We start from the raw sequence: 22,741 nt of genomic DNA, 5'->3' as shown, positions 1-22,741 counted from the left end.
TGGCGGCGTGGGGCAGGGGACGTGGGGCACAGGGCAGGGGATGTGGGGCACAGCGGTGGCGGCGTGGGGCAGGGGACGTGGGGCACAGGGCAGGGGATGTGGGGCACAGCGGTGGCGGCGTGGGGCAGGGGACATTGGGCGCACGGTGACGTCTGCGTGGGATGCGGGACGTGGGACATGCGCCGTGGGGCGCGGCATGTGTGGTGCGGGATGGGGCTGTGGGGGCAGGCTGTGGGTCAGGCTGTGGGGCAGGGGCCGTGGGGCTGAGGCTCTCCCTCCCGCTGCCCAGGCCGGACCTGGTGGACATGGACGCGCTGCGGCGCTGCAACGCGCACTACAACCTGCAAAGCGCCTTCAACCTGGCCGAGCGCGAGCTGGGGCTCACCAAGCTGCTGGACCCCGAGGGTGAGGAGGGGCCGGGGGGCTCGGGGGGCTCGGGGGGGGCCGGGGGGGCCGGGGGGGCTCGGGGGGCTCGGGGGGGGCCGGGGGGGCTCGGGGGGGGCCGGGGGGGCGGCTGCACTCACCCCCGCCGCTCCGCTCCCCGCAGACGTCAACGTGGACCAGCCGGATGAGAAGTCCATCATCACTTACGTGGCCACGTTCTACCACTACTTCTCCAAGATGAAGGCGCTGGCGGTGGAGGGGAAGCGCATCGGGAAGGTGACGGGGCAGAGGGGGCAGACGGACGGACGGACGGACGGACGGAGGGAGGGAGGGCGAGATGGGGCAGGGAGGTGAACGGGGGGCGGATGGATGGAGGAAGGAAGAAGAATGAGGGCCCGGGCGGAGGGACAGACAGACGGAGGGAGAGAGGGGGAGGTGGACAGACAGACAAACGGGTGTCCATGTGGATGGACAGACGGAAAGAGAGGGGAGGTGGATGGACAGACAGACAGAGAGAGGGGGAGGTGGACAGACAGAGAGGGGAGGTGGACAGACAGCCGAAGGGGTGCCTGCATGGATGGACAGACAGACAGAGAGAGGGGGAGGTGGACAGACAGACAGAGAGGGGAGGTGGACAGACAGCCAAAGGGGTGCCCATGTGGATGGACAGACAAACGCAGAGAGGGAGAGGTGGACAGACAGATGGAGAGAGAGAGGGGAGGTGGACAGACAGACAAATGGGTGTCCATGTGGATGGACAGACGGAAAGAGAGGGGAGATGGATGGACAGACAGATGGAGAGAGAGGGGAGGTGGACAGACAGACAAATGGGTGTCCATGTGGATGGACAGACGGAAAGAGAGGGGAGATGGATGGACAGACAGATGGAGAGAGAGGGGAGGTGGACAGACAGACAAATGGGTGTCCATGTGGATGGACAGACGGAAAGAGAGGGGAGATGGATGGACAGACAGATGGAGAGAGAGGGGAGGTGGACAGACAGACAAATGGGTTGTCCATGTGGATGGACAGACGGAAAGAGAGGGGAGATGGATGGACAGACAGATGGAGAGAGAGGGGAGGTGGACAGACAGACAATGGGTGTCCATGTGGATGGAGAGACGGAAAGAGAGGGGAGATGGATGGACAGACAGATGGAGAGAGAGTAGGTGGACAGACAGCCGAAGGGGTGCTTGCATGGATGGACAGACAGACAGATACAGAGGGGAGATGGACAGACAAACGAAGGAGTGCCCGCGTGGATGGACAGACAGACGGAGAGAGAGGGGAGGTGGACAGACAGCCGAAGGGGTGCCTGCGTGGATGGACAGACAGACGTAGAGAGAGGAGAGGTGGACAGACAGCCGGCGGGGTGCCCGTGTGGACGGACACACAGACGTAGAGAGAGAGGAGATGGACAGACAGGCAAATGGGTGTCCATGTGGATGGGACAGACAGACGTAGAGAGAAGGGAGGTGGACAGACAGCTGGCGGGGTGCCTGCGTGGATGGACAGACGGACGGAGAGAGAGGGGAGATGGACAGACAGGCAAATGGGTGTCCGTGTGGATGGACCGACAGACGTAGAGAGAAGGGAGGTGGACAGACAGCCGGCGGGGTGCCTGCGTGGATGGACAGACGGACGGAGAGAGAGGGGAGGTGGACAGACAGCCGGCGGGGTGCCCGTGTGGATGGACAGACAGACGTAGAGAGAGGGGAGATGGACAGACAGCCGGCAGGGTGCCCGCGCGGACGGACAGACAGCCGGCCGCAGGAGAGCGGAGGGCCGGACAGCCGGCGGGAGGGAGCGCGGGCAGGTGGTGGGCAGATGGCCGGCGGGATGAGCCGGGGCGGGGGGACGGCTGACAGCCGGACAGACGGACGGACAGACGGACGGCCGGCCGTTGCCGCAGGTGCTGGACGCGGCGCGGGGAGGCGGAGGAGCTGGTGGGGAAGTACGAGGAGCTGGCGGGCGAGCTGCTGGGCTGGATCGAGCAGACCATCCTCATCCTCAACGACCGGCAGCTGGCCAACGCCCTGCCCGGCGTGCAGAACCAGCTCCAGGCCTTCAACACCTACCGCACCGTCGAGAAGCCCCCCAAGTGAGCCCCCCCCGCCCCCACGGCCCCCGCCCGCAGCCCGGCAGGACTGGGGGGCCCCGGGGGGGCTCAGCGGGGCGTCTCCCCCAGGTTCATGGAGAAGGGCAACCTGGAGGTGCTGCTCTTCACCGTCCAGAGCCGGATGCGGGCCAACAACCAGAAGGTCTACGTGCCGCGGGGAGGGGAAGCTCATCTCCGACATCAACAAGGTGGGACGGGGCGGGACGGGGGACAGGGATGGGGACGGGGGGACAGGACAGGGAGAGGGATGGGGACGGGGACAGGGACGGGGACGGGGATGGGATGGGGACGGAGACAGGGACGGGACGGGGACAGGGATGGGGACGGGGGACAGTACAGGGACAGGGATGGGGACGGGGACAGGGACGGGGACGGGGATGGGATGGGGACGGGGGACAGGACAGGGACAGGGACAGGGATGGGGACAGGGACGGGGACGGGGACACGGGACAGGGACAGGGGACAGGGACGGGGACGGGATGGGGACAGGGATGGGGATGGGGATGGGGACGGGGGACAGGGACAGGGACAGGGACCGGGATGGGTCAGGGACAGGGATGTGCCGGGGACAGGGATGGGGACAGGGGTGGACAGGGACGGGGGACGGGATGGGGACAGGGACAGGGACAGGGATGGGGACAGGGACAGGATGGGGACAGGGATGGGGACAGGGACGGGACGGGGACAGGGATGGGGATGGGATGGGATGGGGACCGGGATGGGGATGGGGATGGGACGGGGACGGGGACGGGGACATGGATGGGGACCAGGATGGGGACAGGGATGGGGATGGGGACAGGGACGGGGACAGGGGACGGGGACGGGACGGGGATGGGGATGGGGATGGGGACGGGGACGGGACGGGGACAGGCACGGGGATGGGACAGGGACAGGGACGGGGGACGGGGACGTGCCGGGGCGGGGTGCTGACGCCGAGTCGTCCCGCCAGGCCTGGGAGCGTCTGGAGAAGGCGGAGCACGAGCGGGAGCTGGCGCTGCGCACGGAGCTGATCCGGCAGGAGAAGCTGGAGCAGTTGGCGGCGCGGTTCGATCGCAAGGCGGCCATGCGGGAGACCTGGCTGAGCGAGAACCAGCGCCTCGTCTCCCAGGTGCCGGCCGGCGGCGGGGGCCCAGGAGGATGGGGGTCCCGCGCCCCACTGCCACCCACCCCGGGGACCCAGGATGGGGGTCCCGCGCCCCACCGCCACCCTCCACTGACCCTGGGGTGACTGGGGGTCCCCGTGGACGCAGGGGCCGTCCCCTTCCCCGTCCTCACATCCCGCCGTCCCCCCCCAGGACAACTTCGGGACGGACATGTCGGCGGTGGAGGCGGCGGTGCGGAAACACGAGGCCATCGAGACGGACATCGTGGCCTACAGCGAGCGGGTGCAGGCGGTGAGCGCGGTGGCGGCCGAGCTGGAGGCCGAGCGTTATCACGACATCCGCCGCGTCCTGACGCGCCGCGACAACGTGGTTCGGCTCTGGGATTTCCTCCGGCAGCTGGTGGCCGCTCGCCGCGAGCGGCTGCTGCTGCACCTGGAGCTGCAGAAGATGCTGCAGGACCTGGCGCATCTCATGGACTGGATGGAGGAGATGAAGGTACCGGTGCGGCGGCGGGCACGGTGGGGCCGGGGCGGGGGAAGGCGGCGGCCGGACCCTGACGCCGCCGCGTCCCGGTCCCGCAGGGCCGGCTGCAGTCGCAGGATTTGGGGAAGCACCTGCACGGGGTGGACGACCTGCTGCAGATCCATGCGCTGGTGGAGGCCGACATCGCGGCGCAGGCGGAGCGGGTGCGGGCGGTGAGCGCCGCGGCGCAGCGCTTCGCCCTGCCCGGCGAGGGTGAGTGCGGCCAGGGTGCCCCGCGGCCCCCGACCCCCGGGGTGGCCCCCTGGACCCCCAACCCCTGGGGTGTCCCCCAGCCCCCCGGGGCGGCCGGAGCACCCCGAGCCCCCTCAGGGACCTGCCGGGGTTCCCCGCAGGCTACCAGCCCTGCGAGCCGGCGGCGGTGCGCGAGCGCGTGGCCACGCTGGAGCTGCGTTACCGGGAGCTGGCGGAGCTGGCGGGACAGCGCCGGGCTCGGCTGGAGGAATCGCGGCGGCTCTGGAAATTCTTCTGGGACACCGGGGAGGAGGAGGCCTGGATGCGGGAGCAGGAACGGCTCCTCTGCTCCGAGGACGTCGGCCGGGATCTGACCAGCTCCCTGCGCCTGCTGAGCCAGCACGACGCCTTCCGCGGGGAGCTGAGCGGGCGCGCGGGGCCGCTGGAGCAGGCGCTGGCCCGGGGCCGGGGGCTGGCGGCCGAGGGGCGGCTGGGGGCGGCCGAGGTGGCCGAGCGGGTACGGGAGATGGAAGGACGTTGGCGGGCGTTGGCCGAGCTGGCGGCCGAACGCGAGCGACGCCTGCGGGAAGCCGCCGGCTTCTTCCAGTTCCAGGCGGAGGCGGCGGACGCGGAGGCCTGGCTGGAGGACGCCCTGCGCCTGGCGTCCAGCCCCGAGCTGGGCCACGACGAGTATTCCACCCGCAGCCTGGCCCGGCAGCACCGGGAGGTGCAGGAGGAGGTGCGGAGCCACCGCCCCGCCATCGACGCCCTCCACGAGCAGGCTCGCGCCCTGCCGCCCGCTTTCGCCGACGCCCCCGGCGTGGCCGGTCGGCTGCCGGCGCTGGAGCGGCGTTACCAGGAGCTGGCGGCGCGAGCCGAGCGCCGGCGGCAGGACCTGCAGGACGCCCTCAGCCTCTACACCATGCGCAGCGAGGCGGACGCCTGCGGGCTGTGGGTGGGCGAGAAGGAGCAGTGGCTGCATGCCATGCACGTCCCCGACAAGCTGGAGGACCTGGAGGTGGTGCAGCAGCGGTGAGCGCCGGCACCGGACCCCCGCCCCGGCGCGGCACGGCCCCCTCTCCTCGGCGGGCGCTGAGCCGCCGTCTCCGCTCCCCGCCCGCAGCTTCGAGACGCTGGAGCCGGAGATGAACAACCTGGCGTCCCGCGTGGCCGCCGTCAACCGCATCGCCGACCAGCTGCTGGCCACCGACCAGCGCAACCAGGAGAGCATCCGCGCCACCCGCGAGCAGCTCAACGCCAGGTGGGCGGCCGGCGGCGCCGGCAGGGCGCTGCGGGCAGGGTGATGCTCCGGGCGGGCAGGGCAGCTCCAGGCAGGGATGCTGCGGGCAGGGACAGGTTCTCCGGGCAGGGAAGGGTGCTCCAGGCAGGCAGGGATGCTCCAGGCAGGGCAGCTCCAGGCAGGAATGCTCCAGGCAGGCAGGGATGCTCCAGGCAGGAATGCTCCAGACAAGAAGGGATGCTCCAGGCAGGCAGGGATGCTGCCAGCAGGACGAGGCTCCAGGCAGGGCAGCTCCAGGCAGGAATGCTCCAGGCAGGAATGCTCCCGGCAGGGATGGGTTCTCCAGGCAGGGATGCTGCAGGCAGGACAATGCTCCGGGCAGGGCAACTCCAGGCAGGAATGCTCCAGGTGGAGATGCTCCAGGCAGGGACGGTTTCTCCAGGCAGGCAGGGATGCTCCAGTCAGGGCAGCTCCAGGCAGGAATGCTCCAGGCAGGAAGGGATGCTGCCGGCAGGGATGCTGCCGGCAGGACGAGGCTCCAGGCAGAGATGCTCCAGGCAGGAAGGGATGCTCCGGGCAGGGCAGCTCCAGGCAGGGCAGCTCCAGGCAGGAAGGGATGCTCCAGGCAGGAAGGGATGCTCCAGGCAGGAAGGAATGCTCCAGGCAGGCAGGGCAGCTCCAGGCAGGGATGCTGCGGACAGGGTGACGCTCCAGGCAGGCAGGACGGTGCTCCAGGCAGGGCGGCCGGGCAGCCACGGGCAGGGCGGGCCGCTCCGTGCGCGGTGCCGGCAGCCGCATCCCCCCTGACCCCGCTGCCGCGCAGGTGGGAGCGTTTCCGCGCGCTGGCCGACCAGAAGAAGGAGGCGCTGACGTCGGCCCTGAACATCCAGAACTACCACCTGGAATGCAACGAGACCACCTCCTGGATGCGGGAGAAGACGAAGGTGATCGAGTCGACGCAGGGGCTGGGCAACGACCTGGCCGGCGTCATGGCCCTGCAGCGCAAGCTCTCGGGCATGGAGCGCGACCTGGAAGCCATCCAGGGCAAGGTGCGGGATTTGCGAGCCGAGGCGGAGAAGTTGGCGGCCGAACACCCGGAACAGGCCCCCGCCATCCTGGCCCGGCTGTCGGCCATCGAGACGGTGTGGGACGAGCTGTGCCGCTGCCTGCGGCGACGCGAGGAGTCCTTGGGGGAGGCCAGCAAGCTGCAGGGCTTCCTGCGGGATCTGGCCGCCTTCCAGGCCTGGCTCTCCCGCACCCAGACGGCCGTGGCCTCCGAGGACGTGCCGGCCACCCTGGTGGAGGCCGAACGGTTGCTGAGTCAGCACGAGAGCATCCGTAAGGAGATCGCCCACTACGGCGACGACTACCGCAGCACGCGAGCCGTGGGCCGGGAGGTGACGCAGGGACAGACGGACGCGCAGCACGTCTTTCTGCACCAGCGCCTGGAGGCTCTGGACACGGGCTGGGAGGAGCTGGGGAGGATGTGGGAGAACCGCCACCACCTCCTCTCCCAAGCCTTCGCCTTCCAGCTCTTCCTCCGCGACTCCAAGCAGGTCGAGGGCGTCCTCAGCACCCAGGTGAGCGGCTGGGGAGGCGAAGCCGGCGGCGCCGGCGGCAGCGGCGGGCACCCCGGGGTTGCCGGAGGGGCGGCGGTGACGCCCGGTCCGTCACCCTGCGCAGGAGTACGCCCTGTCGCACACGGAGATGCCCGGCACGTTGCCGGGAGCCGAGGCCTCCGTCAAGAAGCACGAGGATTTCATGGCCACCATGGAGGCCAACGGGGAACGCGTCCAGGGGCTGGTGGCCACCGGCCGCAAGCTGGTGGCCGAGGGCAGCCTCCACGCCGACAAGGTGCAGGAGACGGTGGATTCGGTGGAGAGCAGGTGAGGGGACCCCCGCCGCGGCCCCGCCCCGGCACTGGGGGCCCCGGCCCGGCCCTCACCCCCTGCCCTCGCCGCAGGCACCGGAGGAACCGGGAGACGGCCCAGGAGCTGCTGGGGAGGCTGCGGGACAACTGGGAGCTGCAGCGGTTCCTGCAGGATGGGCAGGAGGTGAGTGTGGGTCCCCGGGAGGGATTGGGATGGGGTGGGGTAGGGATGAGGATGGGGATGGGGATGGGGATGGGATGGGGATTGGAATGGGGATTGGGGATGGGATGGGATGGGATGGGATGGGGATTGGGATTGGGATGGGATGGGATGGGACAGGATGGAAACAGGAGTGGGGATGGGATGGGGTTGAGACCAGATGGGGACCAGGGATTGGGATGGGGTTGGGAACAGGGATGGGATGGGGATGAGGATGGAATGGGAAGGGATGGGATGGGATGGGATGGGATGGGATGGGATAGGGATGAGGATGGGGATGGGGATGGGGAGGGGATGGGATGGGATGGGATGGGATGGGATGGGATGGGATGGGGATGGAAATGGGATGGGGATAGGATGGGGATGGAGATTGGGATTGGGACCAGGGATGGATGGGGATGGGGATTAGGATGGGGATGAGAATGGGGATAGGATGGGATGGGTGTTGGGATGGGTATCGGGATGGGGATGGGATGGGATGGGATGGGATGGGATGGGATGGGATGGGGCGGTGTGGCACAGGATGGGGTGGGATGGGAAGAGGGACAGGATGGGGCCAGCGCAGTATAACATCCCCGTCCCTGCTCTCCCCCCGGCAGCTCACGCTCTGGATCAACGAGAAGATGCTGACGGCGCAGGACGTCTCCTACGAGGAGGCCCACAACCTGCACACCAAGTGGCAGAAGCACCAGGCCTTCGCCGCCGAGCTGGCCGCCAACAAGGGCTGGCTGGAGAAGATGGAGAAGGTGGGGCCGGGGCGAGGCCGGGGCGCCGGGATCCCGCCCGCCGGCGCGGCCCCGCTGACGCCGGCGGCGTCCCCAGCAGGAGGGCCGGCAGCTGGCGTCGGCGAAGCCGGAGCTGGGGAGGGTGGTGACGGAGAAGCTGGCGGCGCTGCGTGGGCTGTGGGAGGAGCTGGAGTCGACCACCCGGACGAAGGCGCGGCGCCTCTTCGACGCCAACCGCGCCGAGCTGTGCGCCCAGTCCTGCGCGGCGCTGCGGGGCTGGCTGGCCGGCGTGCACGCCCAGCTGCGCTCCGACGACTACGGCAAGGACCTCACCGGCGTCAACATCCTCCTCAAGAAGCAGCAGGTCCGGCCCGGCGGGGGGACGGGGTCTGCGGGGATGGGGGGCACAGGGATGGGGGGCACAGGGATGGGGGGCACAGGGATGGAGTCTGCAGGGGACAGGGGACAAGGGTGTGCGGGGATGGGGTCTGTGGGGACAGGGGCACAGGGACGGGGGGCACAGGGATGGGGGGCACAGGGATGGAGTCTGCAGGGGACAGGGGACAAGGGTGTGCGGGGATGGGGTCTGTGGGGACGGGTCTATGGGGACAGGGTCTGCAGGGACGGGGTCTACGGGGATGGGGGGCACAGGGATGGGGGGCAAAGGGACGGGGTCTGTGGGGGACAGGGGACAGGGGTCTGCAGGTGTGGGGTCTGCGGGGACAGGGGTCTGTGGGGATGGGGGGCACAGGGATGGGGGGCAAAGGGATGGTGTCTGCAGGGGACAGAGAACAAGGGTCTCCGGGGATGGGGTCTGTGGGGACAGGGTTCTATGGGGACAGGGTCTGTGGTCACGGGGGGCACAGGGATGGGGGGCAAAGGGACCAGGTCTGCAGGGGACAGGGGACAGGGGTCTGCAGGTGTGGGGTCTGCGGGGATGGGGGGCACAGGGATGGGGTCTGCAGGGGACAGGGGACAAGGGTCTCCAGGGATGGGGTCTGTGGGGACAGGGGTCTATGGGGACAGGATCTGTGGGGATGGGGGGCACAGGGACGGGGTCTGCTGGGAACAGGGGTCGGCGGGGATGGTGTCTGTGGGGACGGGGTTCAGGGGACGGGGTCTGCAGGGGACAGGGGTGCACAGGGACAGGGGTGCAGAGGGATGGGGGTGCAGGAGACGGGTGCAGGGGACTGGGTGCAGGGGATGGGGTGCGGGAGATGGGGTGCAGGGGACAGGGGTGCGCAGGGAAGGGTGCCCGGCGCAGCGGGGAGCCCAGGACAGGGGGGTGCCCAGCCCGGGGTCCCTCACGCGCCCGGCGCCCCGGGCAGATGCTGGAGAAGCAGACGGCGGTGCGGGAGAAGGAGGTGGAGGCGATCCGGGCGCAGGCGCAGGCCCTCAGCCGGGAGGACGCCAGCGCGGCCGAGGTGCAGGGGCAGGTCCGCGCCGTGGAGGAGCAGTTCCTGGGGCTGCGGGAGCCGCTGCGGGAGCGCTGCCGGAAGCTCCTGGCCTCCAAGGAGGAGCACCAGTTCAACCGCGACCTGGAAGACGAGATCGTGAGTGGGCGCCTGGCTGCCGGAGGGGACCCCAGGGACCCCCGGCGTCCCTGACCCCCGATGTCCCCGATCCCCAGCATCCCTGACCCCCGGCATCCCTGACCCCCTGCCATCCCGGATCCCCTGCCGTCCCTGACTCCCAGTGTCCCTGATCCATGGCATCTCTGACCCCCTGCCGTCCCTGACCCCCAGTGTCCCTGACCCCCAGTGTCCCTGACCCTTGCCGTCCCTGATCCCCGTCATCCCTGACCCCTGCCATCCCTGATCCCCGGCATCCCTGACCCCCTGTGTCCCTGATCCCCGGCATCCCTGATCCCTGCCATCCCTGACCCCCTGTGTCCCTGATCCCCGGCATTCCTGACCCCTGCCATCCCTGACCCCTGCCATCCCTGACCCCCAGAGTCCCTGATCCCCGGCATTCCTGACCCCCTGTGTCCCTGATCCCTGGCATTCCTGACCCCTGCCATCCCTGACCCCCTGCCATCCCTGACCCCCGGCATCCCTGACCCCCAGCATCCCTGATCCCCGGCATCCCTGACCCCCAGTGTCCCTGATCCCCGGCATCCCTGACCCCCTGTGTCCCTGATCCCCGGCATTCCTGACCCCTGCCATCCCTGATCCCCGGCATTCCTGACCCCTGCCATCCCTGACCCCCCGTCTCCCACCAGCTGTGGGTGAAGGAGCGCAGACCCCTGGCTGTGTCCACCGACCACGGCAAGGACCTGCCCTCCGTCCAGCTCCTGATAAAGAAGAACCAGGTGGGTCGGGGGGGGACCGGCAGCCGCCGCTGCCCCCCCGGGGGGTGTCCCGCCATCCCCGGACCCCCCCCGCTCACCCCGTGCGTCCCCTTTCCGCCCCCCGCAGACGCTGCAGAAGGAGCTGCAGGGCCACGAGCGGCGGGTGGAGGAGCTGCTGGGGCGACGCGGGGGGCTGTCGGGGCCGGCCGAGCGGGTGCGGGAGCTGCGGGAAGCCTGGCAGGAGCTGCGGCTGCAGGCGGAGCTGCGGCACCAGCGCCTGGAGCGGGCTCACGCCGCCCAGCAGTTCTACTGCGACGCCGCCGAGGCCGAGGCTTGGATGGGCGAGCAGGAGCTGCACATGATGTCCCAGGAGAAGGCCAAGGTACGGCCCCGGGGCGGCGTGCCCCCCACCCCGGCTGTGCAGCCCCCCCTGAGCCGCTGTGACCCCCCCAGGACGAGCTGAGCGCCCAGGCCATGGTCAGCAAGCACCTGGTGCTGGAGCAGGCGCTGCGGGACTACGCCCAGACCGTGCAGCAGCTCTCGGCGCAGAGCCGCGACATGGTGGCCAGCGGGCACCCCGAGAGGTGGGTGACGTCCCCGGGGCCGCCGGCAGCGTCCCACGGGGGACGGGCGTCCCCTGACACCCCCCATCCCCGCCTGCATCACACCTCGGGAACCCCGTGTCCCCCCCGCCAGCGCCCAGCCCCACGTCCATCGTCCCACGAGGACCGTGTCCCCCCCGCCACCTCCCAGCCCCACGTCCATCGTCCCACGAGGACCGTGTCCCCACCACCACCTCCCAGCCCCACGTCCATCGTCCCACGAGGACCGTGTCCCCTCCCGCCACCTCCCAGCCCCACGTCCATCGTCCCACGAGGACCGTGTCCCCTCCCGCCAGCGCCCAGCCCCACGTGCATCGTCCCACGAGGACCGTGTCCCCTCCCGCCACCTCCCAGCCCCACGTCCATCGTCCCACGAGGACCGTGTCCCCTCCCGCCACCTCCCAGCCCCACGTCCATCATCCCACGAGGACCGTGTCCCCTCCCGCCAGCGCCCAGCCCCACGTCCATCGTCCCACGAGGACCGTGTCCCCCCCGCCAGCGCCCAGCCCCACGTCCATCGTCCCACGAGGACCGTGTCCCCCCCGCCACCTCCCAGCCCCACGTCCATCGTCCCACGAGGACCGTGTCCCCTCCCGCCACCTCCCAGCCCCACGTCCATCGTCCCATAAGGACCGTGACACCCCCCGCCACCTCCCAGCCCCACGTCCATCGTCCCACGAGGACCGTGTCCCCCCCGCCAGCGCCCAGCCCCACGTCCATCGTCCCACGAGGACCGTGTCCCCTCCCGCCACCTCCCAGCCCCACGTCCATCGTCCCATAAGGACTGTGACACCCCCCGCCACCTCCCAGCCCCACGTCCATCGTCCCACGAGGACCGTTGTCCCCTCCCGCCACCTCCCAGCCCCACGTCCATCGTCCCACGAGGACCGTGACACCCCCCGCCAGCGCCCAGCCCCACGTCCATCGTCCCACGAGGACCGTGTCCCCACCACCACCTCCCACCCCTGCACACATCATCCCCCGGGAGCGGGTGCCCAGTGCCGCCGGAGCTGACGGCGGCTGCGCCCGCAGCGAGCGGCTGACGCTGCGCCAGGGCCAGGTGGACAAGCTCTACGCCAGCCTGAAGGACCTGGCGGAGGAGCGCCGGGCCACGCTGCAGGAGCACCAGCGGCTCTGCCAGCTCAAACGCGACGTGGACGACCTGGAGCAGTGGATCTCGGAGCGGGAGGTGGTGGCCGCTTCCCACGAGCTGGGCCAGGACTACGAGCACGTCACGGTGCGGGGACGGGGCAGGAGGGCACCGGGGCGTCCCCGTGTCCCCTCCCCGCCGTCCCCGACGTGGCTCGTCCCCTCCCCACAGATGCTGCGGGACAAGTTCAGGGAGTTCTCGCGGGACACGAGCAGCATCGGGCAGGAGCGGGTGGACGGCGTCAACGGGCTGGCGGACGCGCTGATCGCGGCGGGGCACTCGGAGAACGCCACGGTGGCCGAGTGGAAGGACGGGCTGAACGAGGCCTGGGCCGACCTGCTGGAGCTGATCGACACGCGGTCGCAGATGCTGGCGGCCTCCTACGAGCTGCACCGCTTCTACCACGACGCCCGCGAGACTCTGGCCCAGGTGCAGCACAAGCAGAAGCAGCTGCCGGACGAGGTGGGCCGCGACCTGAACACGGCTGAGGCCATGCAGCGCATGCACACCGCCTACGAGCACGACATCCAGGCCCTGAGCGCCCAGGTGAGCCGCGCGGCGCGGGGGGACGGCACGGCACGGGGCGAGACGGCGGGGCGGCGCAGCACAGGGCGGCACGGCACGGTGTGGCCTGCCGTGAAACGGCGCAACGTGAAGCAGCAGGGTGCAGCATGATGCAGCGTGGCACGGTGCGGCACGGCACGGTGCAGCCCTGCGTGGTACAGCATGGTACAGTCTGGCACGGCGCGACACGGCACAGTGCAGCCCTGTATGGCACAGCGCAGTGCAGCACGGCATGGTGCAGCCCGGCACGGTGCAGCCCTGCATGGCACAGCAGCGTGGCGTGACATGGCACAGCGTGGCGTGGTGCAGCCTGGCACAGCGCAGCCCAGCATGGCGCAGCGTGGCACAGCACCGTGTGGCACAGTGTGGCATGGCAGCGTGCGGTGTGGCTCAGTATGGCACACCGCAGCCCGGCACGGTGCAGCCTGGCATGGCGCGGTGCAGCATGGCACGGTACCATACGCCGCAGCACGGCATGACGCAGTGCAGCACGGCGCGGTGCGGCGCAGCCTCACCGCCGTGCGCCCGCAGGTGCGCCAGGTGCAGGAGGACGCGGCGCGGCTGGAGAAGGCGTACGCCGGGGAGAAGGCGGCCGACATCCGCCGGCACGAGCAGGCGGTGAGCGAGGCCTGGGCCGAGCTGCGCGGCAGCAGCCAGGGCCGGCGCCGGCTCCTCCTCGACACCGTCGACAAGTTCCGCTTCCTGCGGGCGGTGCGGGACCTGCTGCTCTGGATGGACGGCGTCCGCCTGCAGATCGAGGGCCAGGAGCGCCCGCGGTGAGAGGGGGGCACCCGCCGCCGGGCCGGGGGGCACGCGCCGGGACGGCAGCAGCGCCGCGGGGACGCTGACCGCGTTCCCCGTCCCTGGCGCAGGGACGTGTCCTCGGCCGACCTGGTGATCAAGAACCACCAGAGCATCAAGGCGGAGGTGGAGGCGCGGGCCGACAGCTTCGACGCCTGCGTGGCCATGGGCACCGCGCTGCTCGACAAGGGCCACTACGCCGCCGACAAGGTGGGGCCCTCCCGTGTCCCCGTGTCCCTGTCTCCGCGTCCTCATCCCTGTCGCTGTCCTGTCCCCGTCCGCATCTCCATATCCCCGTGTCTCTGTCCCCATCCCTGTGTCCCTGTCCCTGCTGTCGTCCTTCTGTCCCCATCCACATCTCTGTGTCTCTGTCCCTGTGTCCCTGTCCCCATCCCTGCATCCTCGTCTCTGTCCCCCCATCCCCATTTCCCCATCCCTGTCCCCCTGTCCCCATCCCCATCTCTCCATGTCCCCATGTCTCTGTCCCCATCCCCGTGTCCCCATCCCTGTATCCCTGTCCCCATGTCCCTGTCCCAACTGCCATGTTTCTATCCCTGTATCCCTGTCCCCATCCCTGCGTCCTTGTCCCCAGCCCTGTCCTGATGTGCCTGTTCCCATGTTCCTATCCCTGTATCCCTGTCCCCATCCCTGCGTCCTTGTCCCCAGCCCTGTCCTGATGTGCCTGTTCCCATGTTCCTATGCCTGTATCCCTGTCCCCATCCCTGTATCCCTGTCCCTGTATGCCCATCCCCATATCCTTGTCCCCATCCCTGTATCCCTGTTCCCATCCCCGTGTCCCCATCCCCTTGTCCCCATCCCTATATCCCTGTCTCCATCCCTGTATCCCTGTTCCCATCCCCGTGTCCCCATCGCTGTGTCCCCATCCCCGTCTCCCTGTCCCCATCCCCGTGTCCCCATCCCTATATCCCTGTCTCCATCCCTATATCCCTGTTCCCATCCCCGTGTCCCCATCCCCGTGTCCCCATTCCTATATCCCTGTCCTCATCCCTGTATCCCTGTTGCCATCCCCATCCCCGTGTCCCCATCCCTATATCCCTGTCTCCATCCCTGTATCCCTGTTGCCATCCCCGTGTCCCCATCCCCGTGTCCCCATCCCTATATCCCTGTCCCCATCCCCGTCTCCCTGTCCCCATCCCCGTGTCCCATCCCCATCCCCGTGTTCCCATCCCTGTGCCTGTCCCCATATCCCCATCCCCATATCCCTGTCCCCATCCCCGTGTCCCGTCCCCACATCTCCCCCCGCCACGTCGTGCCGCGCACTCACCCCCGCCGCCCCCCCAGATCTCGGAGAAGCTCTCGCAGCTGCAGGAACGCCGCCGGGACATCGGGGACCGCTGGAAGGAGAAGATGGACTGGCTGCAGATCGGTGAGCGCGGCCTCGGGGGGACCCCGGGGCCGGCGCGGGGGAGCCGGGAGCGGGGTGCCTGGGTGCGCCGGACGCCGGGGTCCACGCCGTGCCCCCCTCCCCGTCTCCCCGCAGTGCTGGAGGTGCTGATGTTCGGGCGGGACGCCAGCATGGCGGAGGCCTGGCTCTCCAGCCAGGAGCCCCTGGTGCGCTCGGCCGAGCTGGGCGGCAGCGTGGCCGAGGTGGAGAACCTCATCAAGCGCCATCAGGGCTTCCAGAAAGCGGCCGCCGCCTGGGAGGAGCGCTTCGCCGCCCTGGAACGCCTCACCACGGTGAGGGGGGGCGGGAGGGGGCACCCCGCCGATGGCGGAGCCCCGGCGCGCTCGGTGCGGGCGCTGAGCCCCTGTGTGTCCCGGTGCCGGCTGAGCCCCGGCGCGCTCGGTGCGGGTGCTGGGCCCCTGTGTGTCCCGGTGCCGGCTGAGCCCTGGCGCGTTCAGTGCGGGCGCCGAGTCCCCGCGTGTCCCAGTGCCAGCTGAGCCCCGGCGCGCTCGGTGCGGGCGCTGAGCCCCTGTGTGTCCCGGTGCCGGCTGAGCCCTGGCGCGCTCAGTGCAGGCGCCGAGTCCCCGCGTGTCCCGGTGACGGCTGAGCCCCTGTGTATCCCAGTGCCGGCTGAGCCCTGGCACGCTCGGTGCAGGTGCCAAGTCCCCGCGTGTCCCAGTGCCGGCTGAGCCCCGGCGCGCTCGGTGCGGGTGCTGAGCCCCTGTGTGTCCCTGTGCCGGCTGAGCCCCGGCGTGCTCGGTGCGGGTGCTGGGCCCCTGTGTGTCCCGGTGCCGGCTGAGCCCCGGCGCGCTCGGTGCAGGCGCTGGGCCCCTGTGTGTCCCAGTGCCGGCTGAGCCCCGGCGCGCTCAGTGCGGGCGCCGAGTCCCCGCGTGTCCCAGTGCCAGCTGAGCCCTGGCGCGCTCAGTGCGGGCGCCGAGTCCCCGCGTGTCCCGGTGACGGCTGAGCCCTGGCGCGCTCGGTGCGGGCGTTGAGCCCCTGTGTGTCCCGGTGCCGGCTGAGCCCCTGTGTATCCCAGTGCCGGCTGAGCCCTGGCACGCTCGGTGCAGGTGCCAAGTCCCCGCGTGTCCCAGTGCCGGCTGAGCCCCGGCGCGCTCGGTGCGGGTGCTGAGCCCCTGCATGTCCCGGTGCTGGGTGAGCCCCAGCGCGCTCGGTGCAGGCGCTGAGCCCCCGCGTGTCCCGGTGACGGCTGAGCCCCAGCGCACTCGGTGCAGGCGCCGAGCCCCCACATGTCCCGGTGCCGGCTGAGCCCCCGCGTGTCCCGGTGCCGGCTGAGCCCTGGCGCGCTCGGTGCAGGCGCTGAGCCCCTATGTGTCCCAGTGTCGGCTGAGCCCTGGCGCGCTCGGTGCAGGCGCTGAGCCCCTCCCTGTCCCCCCCCCAGCTGGAGGAGAAGGAGCGGCAGCGGCGTGAGGAGGAGGAGGCGAGGAAGAGGCGGCCGCCCACGCCCCCCCCCGCGCAGCCCGAGGCCGGGGGGGCCCCCCCGTCGCTGCCCCCCGACACCCGGAACGGCGTGGGGACCGGGGAGCCGCAGCGGTGAGGGACGGGGCAGGGGTGGGGGGGGGTCTGGGGGGGACACGGGGGGGGACATGGAGGCCTGGGGGGGTCTGGGGGGTTTCTCGGGGGACCCGGGGGGAACATGGAGGTCTGGGGGGGCTTGGGAGGGTGGGGGCCATGGGGGGATACGGAGGGTCCTGGTGGGACCCCCGGGGGATACTGGGGACCGGGGATAAGGGGGGATATGGGGGTCCCGGGGGGGGTCCCGGGGGACGGGGGAAATGGGGGGGCATGGGGGGATGTGGGGGGACGGTGGGGACCTGGGGGGAAGGGGGGGCACAGGAGGCAGTGAAGTCCCGCGGGGACAGAGGGGACATCGGGGGAAAAAGGTGTCCGGGGGGGACGCAGGGAGGGTTGCGGGGTGGTGGGGGGTCCCCGAGCCCTCGCCCCCCCCCGTGCCCCCCCAGGGCCCCGGCCCTGCAGAGCCGCCAGCCGGAGGCACCGGCCGTCAACGGGATCTGCCCCGACAGCGCCGCGGCTCAGGTAACCCCCCCCAACCCGCGGGGACCCCCCGGGGGGGGACACCCCCCCCCCCCCTCCCCGGCACCTCTCTGTGCCCCCCCCATGGGAGGGGAGCCACGACCCCCTGTGCCCCCGCAGGTGCCCCCCCCCGGGCTGAGCAACGGGGCGCGGGAGCGGGGGCCCAGCCCGGGGGCGTCTCCCCGGGGGCGCCCGGGGGGGGTCCCGGCCCCCGACCCCGCCCACGCGGCCACGCTGCCCCCCCGCGCCCCCCCGGCCCCCGAGAGCCTGGAGGGCGGCCTCTGCCGCAAGCACGAGATGGAGGCCCAGGGCAAGAAGGCCCCCAACAGGTGAGGCCATGCCCCTTCGGCCACGCCCACACCGGCCACACCCTTTGGACACGCCCTCACAGGCCACACCCCCTGCGCCCCGCCCCATTCATGTGCCCACAGGGACACACCCTTCCTAGGCCACACCCCCACAGCCACGCCCTCCCTTTGGCCGTGTCCCCCCCCATGGAGCGGTGTCCCCCCCGACAGAGCCGTGTGCCCCCCCAGAGCCACGTCGCCCCCCCCCAGGCCATGTGTGTCCCCCCTGGAGCCGTGTCCCCCTCCTGGAACCATGTGTCCCCCCATACGGAGCTGTATCGCCCCCCCAGAGCTGTGTGCCCCCAATGAAGCTGTGTCCCCCCCATACAGAGCCATGTCCCCCCCCATACAGAGCCATGTCCCCCCCCAGCTCCGTCCCCCCCATACAGAGCCATGTCCCCCCCCAGCTCCCTCCCCCCCATACAGAGCCGTGTCCCCCCAATGAAGCTGTGTCCCCCCCATACAGAGCCATGTCCCCCCCCAGCTCCGTCCCCCCCATACAGAGCCGTGTCCCCCCCCAGCTCCCTCCCCCCCATACAGAGCCATGTCCCCCCCCAGCTCCGTCCCCCCCATACAGAGCCATGTCCCCCCCAGCTCCGTCCCCCCCATACAGAGCCGTGTCCCCCCAATGAAGCTGTGTCCCCCCCATACAGAGCCATGTCCCCCCCCCATACAGAGCCGTGTCCCCCCCCCGGCTCCGTCCCCCCATACAGAGCCGTGTCCCCCCCCAGCTCTGTCCCCCCCATACAGAGCTGTGCCCCCCCAGCTCCATCCCCCCCATATGGAGCTGTGCGCCCCCAGCCCTGTCCCCCCCATGCTGCCGTGCCCCCCATATAGAGCCGTGCCCCCCCAGCCCCGTCCCCCCGTCCTGCTGTGCTCCCCCAAGCCCGCACCCCCCCAGCCCCGTCCCCCCCGTAAAGAGCCGTGTCCCCCCTCAGCTCTGTCCCCCCCCAGCCCTGTCCCCCCCGCGCTGCCATGCCCCCCCCAGCTCCGTCCCCCCATATAGAGCCCTGTCCCCCCCGTAAAGAGCCGTGCCCCCCCAGCCCCGTCCCCCCCATCCTGCTGTGCCCCCCCCAGCCCTGTCCCCCCCATATAGAGCCGTGCCCCCCCAGCCCCGTCCCCCCGCGCTGCCGTGCCCCCCCTGAGCCCGCGCCCCCCCAGGTCCTGGCAGAGCGTGTACTGCGTCCTGCGGGGGGGCAGCCTCAGCTTCTACAAGGACGCCCGGGGCGCGGGGGCCGGGGCACCCTACCACGGGGAGCCCCCCGCCAGCCTGCGCGGCGCCCGCTGCCACCCCGCCCACCACTACAAGAAGCGCAAGCACGTCTTCAAGCTGGGGTAGGGCCGGGGGGGCCCTGGGGCGGGGGGCAGTGGGGCTGGGGGGCCATGGGGCAGGGGGGCCGTAGGGCTGGGGGCCTGCGGGGCTGGGGGCTGGGGGGCTGGGGGGCTGCAGGGCAGTGGGGCTGGGGGGCCATGGGGCAGGGGGGCTGTAGGGCTGGGGGCCTGCGGGGCTGGGGGCTGGGGGGCTGGGGGGGCTGCAGGGCAGTGGGGCTGGGGGGCCATGGGGCAGGGGGGCCGTAGGGCTGGGGGCCTGCGGGGCCGGGGCGCTGGGGGGCTGTGGGGCAGTGGGGCTGGGGGGCCATGGGGCAGGGGGGCTGCAGGGCCATGGGGCTGTGGGCTGGGGGGGACGCAGGGCTGGGGGTCTGCGGGGCGGGGGGCCGTGGGGCTGGAGGGCCATGGGGCAGGGGTGCTGTGGGGCAGGGGGGGCCAGGGGGCTGCGGGGCCGTGGGGCTGGGGGGCTGTAGGGCTATGGGGCAGGGGGGCTGCGGGGCCATGGGGCCATGGGGCTGCGGGGCCATGGGGCTGTGGGCCGGGGGGGCTGCAGGCTGGGGGGCTGGGGGGACATGGGACTGTGGGGCTGCAAGGCGGGGAGGCTGTGGGGCTGTGGGGCTGTGGGACTGGGGGGCCATGGGGCTGGGGGGCTGTGAGGCCAGGGGGCCTCAGGGCAGGGGAGCTGTGGGGCTGGGGGACTGCAAGGCAGCGGGGCTGTGGGGCTAGGGGGCTGTATGGCCGTGGGGCTGGGTAGCCATAGGGCTGGGGGAGCCGTGGGGCTGGGGGGGGCCGTGGGGCTGAGGCCTGTCCCCCTCCGCAGGCTGAGCGACGGCAAAGAGTACCTCTTCCAGGCCAAGGACGAGGTGAGGCCCCGGGAGGGAGGGGGGCGCGGGCGGGAGACTCCCCCGCGGGCACGGACACGCGTGGGCAGTCGTGCGGGCGGCTCACCCGCACCCCCGGACACACCCTCGCACGCCCTCGCATGCTCTCACACGCCCTCGCACGCCCTCACACGCCCTCGCATGCTCTCACACGCCCTCACGCGCCCGCTGACGCCGTTGCACGCTTTTGCACACCCTCGCACACCTTCGTGCACACTCACATGCCCTCACACACCCTCACACGCCCGCTGACGCCCTTGCACACCCTCGCACACCCTCGCACGCCCTCGCACGCCCTCGCACGCCCTCGCACGCCTGCTGACGCCGTTGCACGCTTTTGCACACCCTCGCACACCTTCGTGCACCCTCGCACGCCCTCACACGTCTGCTCATGCCCTCACACGCCCTCGCACGCCCGCTGACGCCCTCACACGCCCTCCCACACCCTCACATGCCCGCTGATGCCCTCGCACGCCCTCACACGCCCTCCCACACCCTTGCACGCCCTCGCACGCCCGCTCACGCCCGCTCATGCCCTCACACACCCACTTACACCCTCGCACGCCCTCGCATACCCTTGCACACCCTCACACACCCTCGCACACCCCTGCACGCCCTTGCATGCCCGCTCACGCCTGCTGACACCCTCACACGCCCTCGCACGCCCTCACACGCCCTTGCACGCCTGCTGACACGTTCGCATGCCCTCACACGCCCTCGCACGCCCGCTGATGCCCTCGCACGCCCTCGCATGCCCTCGCACTCCCTTGCACGCCCTTGCACGCCCGCTCACGCCTGCTGACACCCTCACACGCCCTCGCACGCCCTCGCATGCTCTCACACGCCCTCCACGCCCTCGCACGCCCTCACACGCCCTCGCACGCCCGCTGATGCCCTCGCACACCCTCACACGCCCTTGCACGCCTGCTGACACGTTCGCATGCCCTCACACGCCCTCGCACGCCCACTGACACCCTCCCACACCCTCCCACGCCCTCGCACGCCCTCGCACGCCCTCGCACACCCTCACACGCCCTTGCACGCCTGCTGACACGTTCGCATGCCCTCACACACCCTCGCACGCCCACTGACACCCTCCCACACCCTCCCACGCCCTCGCACGCCCTCGCACGCCCTCGCACGCCCACTGACACCCTCCCACGCCCTCGCACGCCCTCGCACGCACCGCTCACGCCCTCACACGCCCTCGCACGCCCTTGCCCACCCGCCGCCGCCCGTCCCCGCAGGCGGAGATGAGCACCTGGCTGCGGGTGATCCAGGCGGCGGCCGCGCTGGTGCCGGCGGGGCCGCGGGAGGGCGCGGGGGGGGCCCCGGCGGGCGGGAAGGGGGTGACGCGGGCCATGAGCATGCCGCCCGCGCCGCCCCCGCCGAGGGCCCCGCCGCCCCCGCGCGCCGCGAGGGGAAGGAGAAGGAGCGGGAGAAGCGCTTCAGCTTCTTCAAGAAGAACAAGTAGAGCCGGGGGCCCGGCGGAGCCGATGGAGGGACGCGGCGGGGGCGGCACGGGGGGCGGCGTGGGGCCAGGCCCCCCTCCCCGCGCCGCGGTGCCTTCCCCGTGTCCCCCCGCGTCCCCGTGATGTCCCCGCGCTGCCCCGACCCCCAATAAAGCCACTGTAGAGACCGGGCGGGGCCTGGCTGCGCCGGCGGGCGGGGCGGGAATGGGGCGGGGCAGGGTGGGATTGGGATGGGATTGGGATTGGGATGGGGATTGGGTGCGATTGGGTTGTGACCGGGATGGGGATTGGATGGGGATGGGGACAGGAGTGGGATTGGGTGGGATGGGGATGGGAATGGGGATAGGGATGGGATGGGATTGGGATTGGATAGGGATGGGGATGGGATGGGACAGGAGTGGGATTGGGTAGAATGGGATGGGAATGGGGATTGGATGTGGGGATGGGGACAGGAGTGGGATTGGGTAGAATGGGGATGGGAATGGGGATTGGGATGGGATTGGGATGGGGATGGGGACAGGAGTGGGATTGGGTGGGATGGGGATAGGAATGGGATGGGATGGGATGGGATGGGATGGGGATTGGGATTGGGACTGGAATGGGGACAGGGGTGGGACTGCGTTGGATGGGGATGGGAATGGGGATAGGGACGGGATTGGGATGGGGATGGGGATGGGGACAGGAGTGGGATTGGGTGGGATGGGGATGGGAATGGGGATAGGGATGGGATTGGGATGGGGATGGGGATGGGGACAGGAGTGGGATTGGGTGGATGGGGATAGGAATGGGATGGGATGGGATGGGGATGGGATTGGGACTGGAATGGGGACAGGGGTGGGACTGCGTTGGATGGGATGGGAATGGGGATAGGGACGGGATTGGGATTGGGATGGGGATGGGGACAGGAGTGGGATAGGGTGGGATGGGGATTGGAGTGGGATGGCGATTGGGATTGGGATGGGGACAGGAGTGGGATTGGGTGGGATGGGGATGGGAATGGGATGGGATGGGGATTGGGAAGGGATGGGACATGGATGAGGATACGATGGGTACAGAAATGGGATTGGGTGGGATGGGATGGGAATGGGGATGGGGATTGGGATGGGACATGGATGGGCATGGGATGGGGAAGGGGATCCCATTGTGTCAGGGTGGGATGGGATGGGGATGAGGAGGGGAATGGGAAGGGATGGGATGGATCTGGGATGGGGATGGGACATAGATGGGATGGGATGAGGACAGGAATGGATTGGGTGGGATGGGAATGGGGATAGGGATGGGATGGGGCCTGGGATGGGAACGCGGTGAACATGGGATTGGGATCGGAATGGGGTGGGATGGGATGGGGATGGGATAGGGACAGGGATGGGATTGGGACAGGGATGGGGAGAGGATTGGGACGGGCACAGGGCTGGGGTGGGTTGGGATGTTTTGGGGACGGTTGGGCGGGGAACGGGTGCGGGGGCGGGTGCC

At 70.8% G+C, this 22,741-nt stretch overlaps 1 protein-coding gene across 1 annotated transcript; it reads left to right on the top strand.

Moving 5' to 3' along the window:
* Positions 1 to 177: 177 nt before the first annotated feature.
* On the top strand, positions 178 to 21,270 carry SPTBN2 (spectrin beta, non-erythrocytic 2). The gene is given in 34 exon segments (XM_059835109.1): positions 178 to 203; positions 290 to 405; positions 548 to 660; positions 2,297 to 2,314; positions 2,316 to 2,485; positions 2,573 to 2,660; positions 2,662 to 2,691; positions 3,453 to 3,611; positions 3,799 to 4,101; positions 4,188 to 4,341; positions 4,482 to 5,352; positions 5,444 to 5,581; positions 6,384 to 7,140; positions 7,244 to 7,446; positions 7,524 to 7,614; positions 8,250 to 8,396; positions 8,476 to 8,739; positions 9,704 to 9,928; positions 10,597 to 10,686; positions 10,793 to 11,047; positions 11,119 to 11,249; positions 12,300 to 12,504; positions 12,589 to 12,963; positions 13,513 to 13,757; positions 13,854 to 13,992; positions 15,085 to 15,169; positions 15,284 to 15,480; positions 16,587 to 16,738; positions 17,167 to 17,242; positions 17,360 to 17,568; positions 18,748 to 18,921; positions 19,736 to 19,778; positions 21,044 to 21,184; positions 21,187 to 21,270. Coding segments are annotated over 34 exon segments (6,474 nt in total).
* Positions 21,271 to 22,741: the final 1,471 nt, after the last annotated feature.

This window comes from Gavia stellata, unplaced genomic scaffold (genome assembly GCF_030936135.1).
Source record: "Gavia stellata isolate bGavSte3 unplaced genomic scaffold, bGavSte3.hap2 HAP2_SCAFFOLD_124, whole genome shotgun sequence".
Lineage (NCBI taxonomy): Eukaryota > Metazoa > Chordata > Aves > Gaviiformes > Gaviidae > Gavia > Gavia stellata.
Note: the sequence above shows the minus strand (reverse complement) of the source record. Positions and strands in the feature narration are given on the sequence as shown.